Below are 14,095 nucleotides of genomic sequence, written 5' to 3'. Positions count from 1 at the left end.
CAATCTAGACAGGAAAAATTTCTCACGGCCCCTCTGCGTTAGGCGGCCACGCATGGTACTCCAGTTTAATTAATAAAAGACATCTTTATCAGTCTATGCAGAGATATGGTTTAGCCAATACATGTGAAAATCTCAGGAAATGAAATAAATCAAAACAATGTCCGAATTCAGGCTAGTCAACCCATCGGACCCTCCAACAGACCTTTCCCCGCCTAGACCCTATATCCCTAAGCATCAAGAAAAAGAAACAACCTGAGGTCCCCATATATTTACTCCATAACTGAAAGTATAAGTCTTTACACAGTTAACACAAAAAGAATATGATAGTTAATTAAGTATTATTCATTCAAATATGTATTCATATCTATATCATAGCAGACATAGGAAGGTATTCCACTGCAGCGCCTCAGCAGTGTCGACTTCCAGTGTAGTGTCAATGCAATCCAGACGTTTCCACACCGTCCTTGTCCAGAGTACATTCATATAGTCCTTGTTTGAGTATTTGAATCCCCATCTGTACATCCCCATATACTCTGGAAGAAAAGAAAACACCAACCAGTATCTTGTTGCAACTAACACATGAAAATTAAAACCTCAATGTATGGAAATACAAAGTAACATTAAAATGGATATCTTTCCATCATTACTTCATTTGGTTCCACTTCATCATCTCCATCTAAACCAGCCATAGTTAACAAAAGCATCTGAGTGTTCTCCCCAGGCATTACCACTCCAACCCATCTCAATATCATAGCTTTTGCAAAAGTCAATAGCACCGTACAAAAGCAAAACATCAAACACAGCGCTACAAAGGCTGCTACCAAAATCTCAACCACCACTGCTCCCACTGGTCCTAACTGATTTTGTAACCAAGTATTTTCTGACCATCCAGCTCCCTCAGATTGACCAAACGCATCCCTTATACTCTTTAATGCATCTATAACACTAGTGATATTATGAGAACTATCGGGATCAAAGTATAACAACCGTCCCCGTCAAGTTCATAGCCACACACAAACCTCCTTGTTTGGCTAAAATATAGTCAAGAGCCATGTCATGTTTCAACAATGTCAATCTGTGACTTCTTTGAGTATTTGACAGAAGATTAAACCCTCGTATAGTTTCATTTGCAAAACCCCATTAATTATTTCACAAATCCCTTGACTTTGTGGGTGATAAACTACTCCAAGACGTTGTTTAATTCCCAATTTTTGCAAAATCAATTTCACTGTTTTATCCACAAACTCTTTCCCATTATCTGACGATATTCGATCTGGAAGTCCCCACCTGCTTATGACCTCTCTACACAAAAACTTGGCAACCGACTGAGCGTCTTTCCGCTTGGTTGGACAGGCCTTCGTGAAAATCTATCCACAACCACTAGCATGTATCTTTTCCCTTCAACTGGTTTTATCATATCAACAACTAACTCACGCATAGGACCCCTTGGGGTGGGAATGTAACCAGGAGGAACAGTCATTTTTCAGACAGATTGTACACCTGCCTACGACATAATCAATCTGTTCAAGCAAATATGGTGCCCAAAAACCATACTCCTTTGTGGTTTTTCTCCTAACCTCCCCCTGGCAACATGAGCTAACCCATGTGCTTCCTGAATCATCAGACCTAACAGGTCCAGAGCTGCTACTATCAGCCCCTCGTGATTTCTCCAAAGACCCGTAGAATCCTTAACAGCACCTCGGTCGAGCCCTAACTGTTTATCAATCATAGAAGCAGCTTCCTGCATCAAAATCACATCCTTAAGCATAATTTTGTCTTCCAAGTCCACCCCATGAGTGACCAGAAAAACCTTGCCCAATTTCTCAGCTCCTGTGGCAGCTTTTGCAGCTTCATCAGCAGCTTTGTTCCCTTGTGTCACCCTTGACACATCTGTTTTATGAGCTGCACACTTAGCTATCGCTATCTCTTTAGGCCTCATCATAGCATGCAACAGTTTTATTATTTGTGCGTGATGTTGTATCGGAGAACCATCCGTTCTCTTAAACCTCCGACCTTTCCACACTGCACCAAACAAATGACATACATTATGTGCATATGCAGAATCAGTATATATTGTCACTCGCTGTCCATCTGCTAACAAACACGCTTCTGTTAGCCCCACAAGTTCTGCAAGCTCTGCAGACGCAGGTTCCTTGAGCTTTTACTACTGCATAGCCAGCACACAATTTATCTTCCACACGATAACAAGACCCATCAGTCCAATACTCCAGGTCTGCCTCACGTAGTGGAAGGGCTTGCAAGTCTGATCTAAGCCTTGAGTATTTCTCTGCCTCTTGAACACAATTATGTGGCTCACCATCCTCTGACGTTGGCAAATTCTCGGCTGGATTTACCGTATCACACCTTACCAGGGTGACATCTTCCTGCTCTAAGAGCCTATGATAGTCTCTAAGCCTTGGCATAGTCAATGTGTATTTTCCATAGTTCAGCAGATTCCTGAGACTACGACAGGTCAGAATTGTTACTGGGTAACCCATTGTAACAGATGATGCTTTGTCATACATTAAATAAACTCCCACCATTGCTCTGTAGCACAGTGAGAGCCCTAGTTCTACTTCTGAATATGCAGTAGAATAATAGGAAATAGGTTGAGGATTCGACCCTGTACCCGTCGGCTGACAAAGGACTTCACATGCATATTTACCTCCAGTGGAAGTAGACACATATAACAAGAAATTCTCAGAGTAGTCTGGTAGTGTGAGCGCTGGTGCCTCCTGTAACCTCTGTTTGATTGTTTCAAATGCCACAAGGCCTTCCTGTGTCCAGGACAGATTGCTGTGAAGTTGAGCATTCCCAGCATCCTTAACCATAGCTCTCAAAGGTACTGTTAAACTAGAATAATCCTCAACCCATGCTGAAGAATAACCAGCAATACCGAGAAACGTCAACCTCTCTCTGACAGTTCTAGGCTTTGGAGCCTTACGAATAGCTTCCAATTGACAATCAGAAATGCTTCTGTGTCCATGCGTTATTGTCTAACCCAAATATACAACCTTCTCCTGGCAATATTGCAACTTCTTTTGTGAGGCCTTATGCCCCTTTTCTGCCAATATCTGTAGCAATTTAATTGAGTCTTTATAACATGTTTCTTTATCTTGTGAACAGATCATAATATCGTCTACATATTGAATCACAGTACTCTGCAATATCTGATCTATCCCTACCAAATCGTCTTTTAATACTTTGTTAAAAATATAAGGACTATGTTTAAACCCTTGTGGTAATCTCTCATACTCATAGAACTGTCCTTTATATGTGAATCCAAATAAACCCTGACTCTCTATACTAAGGGGAAAAAATGCACCACACAAATCTAACACCGTGAAATGTGTTGCATCAGGAGGAGTTTGGGCTAACAAAGTATGTGGATCTGGAACTTCTGCTGGAAAATCAGTTACCACTTCATTTACTGCTCTCAAATCATGAACCATACGATAAGTCTCATCAGGTTTCTTCACAGGCAACAAAGGCGTGTTACTCTAAGGATTTGTTGTTATCTTCAAAACATCTGCTTTCAAAAGTCTTTCAATTTGTGGTTCGATCCCTGGAATTGCTTCATCCTTCAATGGATACTGATACTTCCAAGGAGGTCTAGCTCCTAGTCGAAGTTCAACTTTCACTGGTTGTGAAGTCCAATATCGGGTACTGTGCTGAGACCACAACATTCTGGAACTTGTCGCAACATCTCCTCTTTCATAGACTCTGAATCCATCTTGGCACTACAAATAGATTCATGTGTCATCCGTACAGCTTGTGGCTGTCCTTATCCTTTAGCTGAAATCATGATTTTGAGAAATGGCTGATCTGTACTCCTCCAAATTGCCAAATTCTCTTTCATCGGTACAAAAACAGCTTCCTCTGCTTCAGTCATCATTTCTCCTATGTGTTTCTGCTCATAGTCTTCAGAACCAACAAGATCACATGTGGCACACTCTTCTAAATTTTGAATTCTATCTCCAGATAATCATCAGTGTTTACCTTCATAGCTGCTCCTTGTGGTCCCAAAATTATGCAACTTGAGCTTAGTTGAATTCCCTTTGGTTGATGAGCCAACCATTCCTCTGGGTTTGATTGGGCAGCATTCTTGAAATACTTGAGCGTACAATGAAATGGATATTCCGGAAGTTTCGCATCTGGCATTTGCCACAATAAATTTCTCCCATATCTTAGCCGGCTCCAAAAAATCTGCACTGAGATTTCCAATCCAAAATACTGCAGAGAACTCCATCTCTGTTGTCATCAATAATTGGTGGACCATTTCTTTTGGCACTTCTATCAGACAGCCATCAGGTGTACATTTTATTGTGCAATTCAATCTACACAAAGCATCCAAAAATTTCTTCCATACCTGGAATCCCAAGGAGATTAGCAAAAAGTCTCTTAATATCTCCTATGGTAGTTTGTGTTCCTACCGTAATTTCTTCCAACTTCGAGATCCAAGGATGTGCTCCATCTTGAAGAATAGGCAACTTCTCAAGTATATCTGACATATCAATATTGTGCAAAGGCTTGTACTCCAGATTCTGTCCTCATCAGACATCTGCTAGATACCATAGAAGGGTTCAGTACTATTCTGAGGTAACAAAACACGGGGTCAGAGGTCAAATTCTATAGAAGGGTTCACTCCCTACATAACCATCAATCACTGCTCTCCCCTTAAGAGGTCACTGACCCTCTGTCCAGCTGCTACAGTGCTATTTTAAACTGTTATTAGTCAAATGCACATATGTTATACACACTCACCATAATTGGACAGTTGAAGACTGGAAAAATGTTGCCTGGTCTGATGAGTCTCAATTTCTGTTCAGATGGTAGAGTCAGAATTTGGCGTAAACAGAATGAGAACATGGATCCATCATGCCTTGTTACCACTGTGCAGCCTGGTGGTGGTGGTGTAATGGTGTGGGGGATGTTTTCTTGGCACACTTTAGGCCCCTTAGTGCCAATTGGGCATCGTTAAAATTTTTGGGATGTGGTGGAACTTCTGTGGTTGTTCTTGACTATTTTGGTGAAACCTTTTAAACCAGATTACATTATTTTAGTGGAATAATTAGGAGTGACTCACAAACTGAAGGAGAGGGGAACAGCTCATATCCTGATACAGCACAAGAATAGCTGTCTGCAGGAACAATGAATGATGTGCATGAAATAAACTTTGTTTTCCTGAATGTTCTGTCCATTCTTGTACCAGATGTAGGAAGGACGATCAGGCAGCCGACACTTGCTGTGACAGATCAGCTCAGTCCAGTTAGAATACTGGTTGACTGTGGATCTCCTCACATGTACCTGGAGCTGTGGATCTGGGATTAACCAACAGAAATATTATTTTTAGAATTTCAGTTCTTTTACTATCCCAAGTGGGAAACTTGTCAGGGCACAATATAAGTATCACACAAACAACCCAAGTACAAAGGAAAAACAGAAAGAAATACAAAAGTGTGGCCACTATATACAGTACTCTAAAAACACCTAAAAACATAAAACAATCTCTAAAATGCAAGGTTAGCTAAGACAAAATACACACTAACTGTCTTCCAGTGAAAATGTTACCTGTGACAGACACAGTGACTCCAGCTGAACCAGTAAATGTCCCTGTTGAAGTGTTGAACTTGAACTTGTACTCAGCGGAGTCGCTCTCTCTCAGGTCTCTGATTCTCAGAGTGCAGAAGTTGTTTCCACATTGATGCTGCACACGATCTGTTTCCAGATCCACATATTGATCATTTCTCTCTTTTGTGAACCAGATTATAGTATGGTCGTCATTTATTCAGGATGGGTTTCTGTATGTGCAGTTTATGTCCACTGTTGATCCTTTCAAGGCACAGATCTCAGTAGAAGTGTAAGTCACTCCCCAGTCATTCTGACTCTGTACCACTGTAACACAGAACACATCAGAAAACAGTCAGATTTATAACAGCAGAGGATAGATTTTAATATTTTATAAAATGAAAGACTAAGCTGTACAAGGCAAGGCAATTATTGTCTCACATATTACAGACACGTACATTCATGGTGCAGTGCATTAGCTAAACAGATCCACCAGATGGTTTTATGTTAGTGGAAGACTGTGGAGTAAACTCACAGACTGAAGGAGAGCGGGAGTTCTCATACCCATTTACAGCACAGGAAAAGCTATCTGCAAGATCAAAGGAGCCTGTGTAAGTAGATGTTCCCTGCCTGTACTGTCCATTTTTATACCAGACATAGGACAGATGATCAGGTAGATGACAACTGCTGAGACACTCCAGCTCTGCCCAGTTAGAAGTCTTGTAGATGTCTAATCTGGTCACCTGCACCTGGAGATCTGAATATGTGAATAAGAAGGCTTCATTTTAGACTGAACTGCCAACATACACACACACAACTAACGCTCATAGATGTTGAATACTGGGAACTAAATTGTTACCTGTGACAGACAGAGTGACTCCGGTAAACCAGTATATTTCCCACGTTCTTGGTTTGTTATGAACCTGAACTTGTACTCAGCTGAGTCGCTCTCTCTCAGGTCTGTGATTCTCAGAGTGCAGCGGTTCTTATCACAGCTATACTCACACGACCTGAATACTCCGGGTCCGATCTCAGATCCACATAAACATTATCACTCTCTTTCGTAAACCAGAATGTTTCCTCAGCTTTGGTATCATGATTATTTAAGCTGGAGGGATATATGTAGGTGCAGCCTAATTCCACTGTTGATCCTTTTACGGCACAGATCGGAGTAGAAGTGTAAATCACTCTCCAGCCATTCTGACTCTGTACAACTGAAAAACAGATGACTTCAGAATCCAAATCCGATCAATAACAACATCAGAGAACAGACTTAATTTTACTTATTTATTTTTGTAGGACTTAATTGAACTACTGTACATTTACAAAACTACTTCCAGAGGAGTCAAACTATTTGCCACAGAGTGAAACTAGTGTAACTGAACTTGAACTGAAGTATAAGTATTTTATCAGGTGTTTCTGTTTTTAATGATATCATACACTGTTAGCAATTGATGTAATTTATACAGTAAATCTTACAACAATGTATTGTATTTGTGTTTTTACTGTAAGTGGCAATGCATCATGGGAAATTAATGGACAGTCCTGTATTATTATTGTAACTACACTGTACACGCCGAGTTTTACAATGGTTTTACATGCACCGCGTTGCATCATGGAATCACCGCGATCGGAATTTTGAATTTTTAGGCGGTTAGTTCTAAACGGACATTCGAGAACGGACATCGTTCAAGAAGAAAAAAAGAAGCAAACATTCTGGGACGAAGGTAAGTTAACTTCACGTTATGTAACTTACTGTTACCCTTTTTTATATCATATAACGTTATTATTTCTGCTAATCTGAGTGGATGGTGACGGTTTCGTCTGCTTTGATTTGCTAACATAAAGTCGGCTGTCCCCTTGTGGTTTAGCTAAATTGGAAATAACGTTAGGGCATGGGCAGAAATAGGTGCTTTTATGATAAGGTAGCTAACATTATTAACGCGCTTCTTCCTCCATCAGTCCCATGAAATCAGGTATGTACTGGTAGTTGCTAACGTTAGCTACCTTGTTCATCACAAACTGATGCTATTTTTAATCTGCCTGAAGTAACGTCAACATGGTTTTTTCACTGTTTGGATGGATCGGCTAGCTAGCGCGACTGTCATTTAGGGCTGTCATTTAGAGAAAGAGCGCCTGCGAGACGAAAGTGAGAGTGAGGTCTGCTCTGCGGTCTTGGCGATTAGTTGAGATACGCTGCCAAATAGGTTTAATCCTAAATAAACTACCTATAACGTTACAAGTAGTTATGTCTCTTGGTATTAATTTCTGCTGTAATTGACGTAATGTGCAAAATGCGCAACCAGATGTTCGAATATATGTGTTTTTTTTTGGAGGGAATAACGTTATTCGAACGTCAGTATTTGAGCAATTTTTCTGTTTGTAAGTTTTTTATTGCGCTCTTGACTTCTGAGAAGAACGTCACGTCTGCCTCCTGTCAGTGAGTTAGCCGTAAAAAGGTAGCTTCTATGTTTGCTATCTTCTTATAACTGTTAAAGCATATCAAGAACAGATTTTATAACATTATCGTATATATTTCTATCGGGGTTTTTTTGTCCGTTTTGCCGAACATTTTCAGACAACCACCACGTGTTGTGAGGGTGAGCTCGACCAACAGCCAACTAAAGTTAGCTAGCTGCTAGCAAGCTTCACACAATTCCAAAATGTTCACTTGCAAGTTTAGCACATGTGGTAAGGAATTTAATAGAGTTTGTGAGTTTACTCAGCACATTAAGTTGCATAGTAATAGTGCTAATTACAGATATCAGTGTGGTGTGCCTGAATGCTCCAGACAGTATGTTAAAATTCCTGTACTTAAAGCTCACATGTACAGAGACCACAAAGCAGATGTGCCTTTGAGGAATAGTCAGCGACCATGTACTCCTATACAATGTGACTTTTGTGCAGTAAGGTGTGAAACATCATCTTTACTAGTTTGTCACTTGAGGTCACATTTGCGTGAAGGGTTACACGTTGAATGCCCATTTAGAGGATGTGATAGAAGGTTCTCTGTTTTGTCGAGTTTTGCATCCCATCTTTCTAAGAAGCACCGCAATGACAGTGTTGAACATGTAGAAAACCCCTCTAATGTAGAAAGACCTGTTGCCAGTGAATCAGTGAGTGAGTGTGAACCATCTAACGTTAATTATTCTGATGATGAGCAAGAAGTACCTGTTGCAGTTGATGAATCTGTCTTTCTTCAGAATATCACACTTTTCTATCTAAAACTTCAGGCTAAACTACTATTGCCGGCTACTACAATACAAACTATTATTGAGGGATATCAAGATGTCCATCATGTCAGTCTGACAAATCTGCTTAATACCTTGAGTGAGAAACTAACTGTCCTTGGAATCCCAGAGGCCACAATTAGTAACATTATGGATGAAATGAGAAAAGATGATCTCCTCACAGCCTGTAACAGTGGGCCTTTGAGCACAGACCAGAAAAGAAAGACGGCTTTTAAAAACATTTTAATTATGTTGAGCCGGTGCCTCAGTTATTAGGTATCAATGAGAAAGGTAAGGAATCGTTTGCCCAGTATGTGCCTATTAAAGAAACATTGGCTGCACTTTTTAAAAGCAAGTCCATGCAGGAACAGTATGCAGCAACACATTCCACACCATCATCAGAGGGTATTTTCCAAGATGTAAATGACGGGAAGGGAGCTCAGTGCAACCCTTTATTTAAAGCGGAGCCATCTTCTCTTGGTCTTATACTTTATCAGGATGCATTTGAAGTGGTTAATCCACTTGGTTCTTCTAAAAAGAAACACAAGATTCTAGCAGTTTATCTCACTTTAACAGATATTTTGCCTCATAACAGATCATCCATAGATCAAATGCAGCTTGTTCTCTTGTGTAAGGAGCAGGACTTCAAATATTTTGGGATGGACAAGGTATTTGAGCCCCTCATTAAAGACCTGAAAGCTCTTGAGGAAACTGGCATTGAGATAAATAATGGACAAATTGTCAGAGGTCGACTGTGTGCTATTTCTGGTGACAATTTAGGGTCTCACTGGCGGATTTGTTGAGAACTTTAGTGTGAGCCATTATTTCTGCAGGTATTGTGATATAAAAAGATCAATTTTTGAGAGCTCTCCATTATTATGTGGCAACAAGCGTACAGAACAGTCTTTTCTGAATCATCTACAAGAATTAGAAAACACTGGTACAAATTCTGAATGTGGTATCAAGTCAAACTCTCCTTTTAACCAACTGTCCTTCTTTCATGTTTGCCAGCCTGGATTACCCCCATGTCTTGGCCATGACCTGTTTGAAGGCATTGTTTCCTGTGACCTTAGTTTGTTGATTGGTCATCTAGTTGAGGAGAAACATTTCAACTATACACAACTGAACAGGTGCAAAGATCAGTTCAACTATCAGGGAAATGATGCCCAGGACAAACCAGCCGATGTTTCACCAGGTAGCAGAAGACTTGGTGGACATGCAGTCCAGAACTGGTGCTTCCTGCGTTTGCTCCCTCTCCTGATAGGAGATAGGATTAGGAATCCATGTGAGAATGGTGCCTGGCAACTTGTGCTGCAGCTCAGAGAAATTGTAGAGCTCATTTGTGCACCAGCAATCACTACAGATCAGGTTGCTTACCTTAAAATACTCATTGAGGAGTATATCTACTTTCGAAGGCAGCTCTTTCCCAATGAGCCCCTGAAGCCCAAACATCACTATTTACTTCATTATCCAGAGCTCATTACACACTTTGGTCCCCTTATTCGCCTTTGGACTCTCAGGTTTGAGAGTAAGCACACATTCTTCAAAAGATGTGCTAGGAAGTTACATAATTTCAAGAACATCTGCAAGACAGTCGCAGAGAGACACCAGCTCTTCCAGGCATACTTGAGTGCAGGTAAAATGTTTCAGCCGAGTGTGTTACTGGATAAAGAGATGACATTCTATGTAAATGACTACAGCGACAAAATCAGAGAGGCTGTTGTTGGTTTGCATTTTGAATCTAAAGATACAGTAGCATCTCACACAGTGACGGTGAAGGGCACATCATACAAAAAGGGCATGTTTATTTTGCTGGGGAAAACTGAAGAAGAGTTGGAGGTTGGCAAGATAGAGCTGGTCATTGTGCACCATGGCTCTGTGTCATTTGTCTCAGAAAAATATTGTTTTGTTAAGTTGAGGGACATTGGGGTCTATAGTGTTTTGGGGACACCTCAAGAGCAGTTTGTTTGCATGAGGCATGATGATCTACTGGATTATTATCCTTTGCCTGCCTACACAATGTGTGACATTACAATGATCTGTCTCCATCACTCCTTTGCAGAGACATGGCTGCAGCACAAGAGGAGCTCAGGAGGGCTGTCTTGGCAGTACTCCCGGACCTCCCCGCAGACACACTAACTACCTTGATGGCAGGCCTGGAAGAACTTGGTGTGGAGAACAAGGAGGATGTGAGCCTTCTAAGTGAAGAAAATCTTCTGCCCTTTCTCCGTGTGGTCCAGTCTAGAAAGCTTCTCCGTGCCTTTTCATCTCAAGGTAACCGTAGGTTGGGTGGTTCGGGTTCTATGGGTGGTTCTGGGATGGGGGTGGTCATCTGCATGGAGGGATGCAAGGCACTTTTACCCTTCGTCCTATTTAATGATTTAACTGTTACTGTTAATTCTAAGTATATTAGGCTACACATCGAAATGTTCACAGTTGAACTTGTAAACCTAGGGTGCGTTTGTAAATTCACTCCAAGCACCCTCAGCATGTGATTTGTTTTTTTATATGGTATGATTGTGGCGTGATGTATTAAGTGATGTGTTTGGCAGATTGTGAAATCCACTTTTGTTTTGTGCCCTAAAAGTTGCAACATCGATGGCCAAATGGAATTCCCACCCTTGTCACCAATCAAATTTTTTTTGAAGCGTGACATGATATGACCTTGGCTGTCAGGTGGCTTTCTACAGTTGTTTTTGGGGCTACCACGACAAAAAGTTTGAAATAAAAGAAAAATTAATGGTTTTATTTTATAGAAAATATGATTGGTGTTTAAATATACCATAATATGTCTGGATCATAGGGGTCTAATGGTAAATATTTTTTCAGGTTCCTTCTCAGCCCTGTCTCCTCCTGGCTCTCCACAACTCTCCTCAACCCTGTCCCCCGTGGGAAGTCCACAACTCTCCTCACCTGAGACACCCCGAACGTCCAACCCAATGCCCTCACCACGCACACCATGGCCTGTACATTTTAAGGTGAGGCGGGTCTTGGCGATTTCTAAAATATATTTCTATTCTACTCAATAGGGATGCACCAATGGCAAAATTCTGGGCCGATGCCGATGTTCAAAATAGCAATGTGGCCGATGGCCGATGGCAATGGCCGATGTTTGTTGTTTCTCAGATTATGTTATAAGATTGGGCTTCATTTGAGTCTGATGCTGAAATTGACTATAAATGCACCCGTAAAAGCTTATATCCTTGTATCCTCTCTTTTTTTTGCCATTTTCTGTTTGCATCCTTGAAGGTTAACTGGGAGAAGATGACGCCAGAGATTCAGTCAGCCATTGCAAATTCTACTAGACCGAATCCTGCTGCCAGAAGAGCGATGGTCAGAGAGCTTGTCGATCAAATGAGGGTGCACAATGCAAATCCAAATAGAGGGATCTGTTTGAAAGTTGTAAACGATATAATACAGAAGTACCCCACATGTTTTGGGGATGTGGATGATGATGAAAATACAGCTGGGGCATCGCTCGTCCAGCAAGTAAAAACCAGAATCGAGCATGTCAACCGAAACAACACATTGGCACGGTTAAGGAAGAATAAGCACAGCAATCGCCAGGCGAGGACAAATGGAAGAGGTCCCGTTGATCAATATGGATGTGTCCGATGGGCACCTCAAGAACTCCCCTCAGGGGAGACTGATGAAACCCTACAAGAGATGAAGACTCAGATGCAGCAGCTATATGCCCAGGTAGGAATAGTGGAAATTATATTTAGGCATCCTTAGACACAAACCTACATTTTATTTTTGAGTATTGATGCATCCAAATTTTGACTCCCCCACCCCTAGGAAGGAATGTCAGGCATGGAGAGAGGAGCGCTTCAGAGATGGCTTCAGAGAACCTACATTCTCCAGCGTTGTGATCTCAATGCTGACCCTCCACACAGCGTCTCAAAAATTAAGGATGACTGGCCCTTTCTCTTCTCCTTGAAGGGCCTGTTCTCGCATTTCAGTGAACTGACCGGAATTCCAATCCAGGAGAAGCTGCCAGCTGCCATAGACAACAGGAGTCAGAACATCATAGAGTACTTCAACAGCAGAAGACACCAGGAGTGGGGAAGGTTCTGGAAGCCTACGATGAAGAGAGTGGCAACAAAGCTATCTGCACCATTATGTGCCTGCTTGCTCACTTCAAGGAGGGGGATGGTATCTTCCTTACGGCTGATGTGAGTATAACTTGCAGTGCATATCCATAAATTAACCATTCCCTCACTCTCTCCCTCCCATCTCCGTCCTGCTATTTTGTAATTGTTAATTACCAGAAATCAGTCACCAGCCCCATCCTTTGCTATGGACACTTTGCACAAGTTATTCTAATATTATATAGACTCTGAACAGCCTGAGTATCAGACCAAAGCTAGCGCTTCAGTCTGACACCCGTCTCATTCAAAGCGTTTACAAAGTTGGAGGGCTTTAGATACCTTCCCATTTCCAAAACGTCGCCCCTTCTAAAAAAGCTCTCCATGCAGAATACTGTCTGGTTTCAGAGCAGTTATTCCAGTAAACCGTCTGTTTTTTACTAAAACTGCCTCAATCTATATTCTCCGTTCTCCGAGGCAGTCAGCGCACAGGCAGATATTGCTTGAAAATGGGCCCTGGGCTGATTGGTTCATCACGTTTAGTCCCGTCCACCCCCAGCGGTCATTGGGCTAACATTCTTCCGGTCTGGCTGTACTTGTTGCTCTGAATGGGGAATGCAGACCCGAGACGGAGCCTACTTAGCGAAGTGGGCTGAGTCCGTGGTCTGATCCAGGCTATACTCTGATGGGTTAGCCATTGCTTCCTGCCATATAGTTCATAAAATAATTTTAATTTACTGTTTTATTGACATGGCATCCATATTTAAAATAAATATTTGCCATGTGCAGTTGTTTCTAGATTTGGCACCATAAATTGAAGCTGATTTCCCCTTGGTGTTGAGTAGAACATTACAGCTCTTGGGCAAGTTTTCTTTGTCGTTGTTTACTCAACGTACCCATGGTTAACTTATGGTTTTTATTCTCCAGCCCTCTGCCACGGCTGCTGATATTGAGAGAGCTGTCACTCTGCCAAGCACACCTCGATTAGTTGTACCAGGTATAATCTTCCCTTATTTTGTAGAAGTTAATTCTTTAATGAATTCATGTGGTTGAGGGAGGACTGTTGCGCCTAAAAAATGTCTTTCTTTGAGTTGTTGATGGAGGGTGCGGGGGTCAAAGGAGACAATAATGTTCAAGTGGAGGTGTGCGAGTCTTTCTCCACTTGAACATTAATGAATTCATGCAGGTGGCAATAGTGTGTTTTGCAGC

The 14,095-nt window shown here is 41.5% G+C and overlaps 1 protein-coding gene across 1 annotated transcript; it reads left to right on the top strand.

The window, feature by feature from the left end:
* Positions 1–7,272: 7,272 nt before the first annotated feature.
* On the top strand, positions 7,273–12,842 carry LOC119893326 (the record flags this gene model as incomplete). Its single annotated transcript, XM_038705442.1, has 5 exons — positions 7,273–7,295; positions 10,861–11,072; positions 11,628–11,776; positions 12,048–12,497; positions 12,597–12,842. Coding segments are annotated over exons 2-5 (1,053 nt in total), but the record flags the coding sequence as incomplete, so codon positions are not given.
* Positions 12,843–14,095: the final 1,253 nt, after the last annotated feature.

Source organism: Micropterus salmoides, unplaced genomic scaffold (genome assembly GCF_014851395.1).
Source record: "Micropterus salmoides isolate LMB-PRFRI ecotype aquatic unplaced genomic scaffold, ASM1485139v1 Ms_hic_scaffold_1, whole genome shotgun sequence".
In the NCBI taxonomy this organism is placed as follows: Eukaryota; Metazoa; Chordata; class Actinopteri; order Centrarchiformes; family Centrarchidae; genus Micropterus; species Micropterus salmoides.
This window is presented reverse-complemented; position numbering and strand designations above follow the sequence as displayed.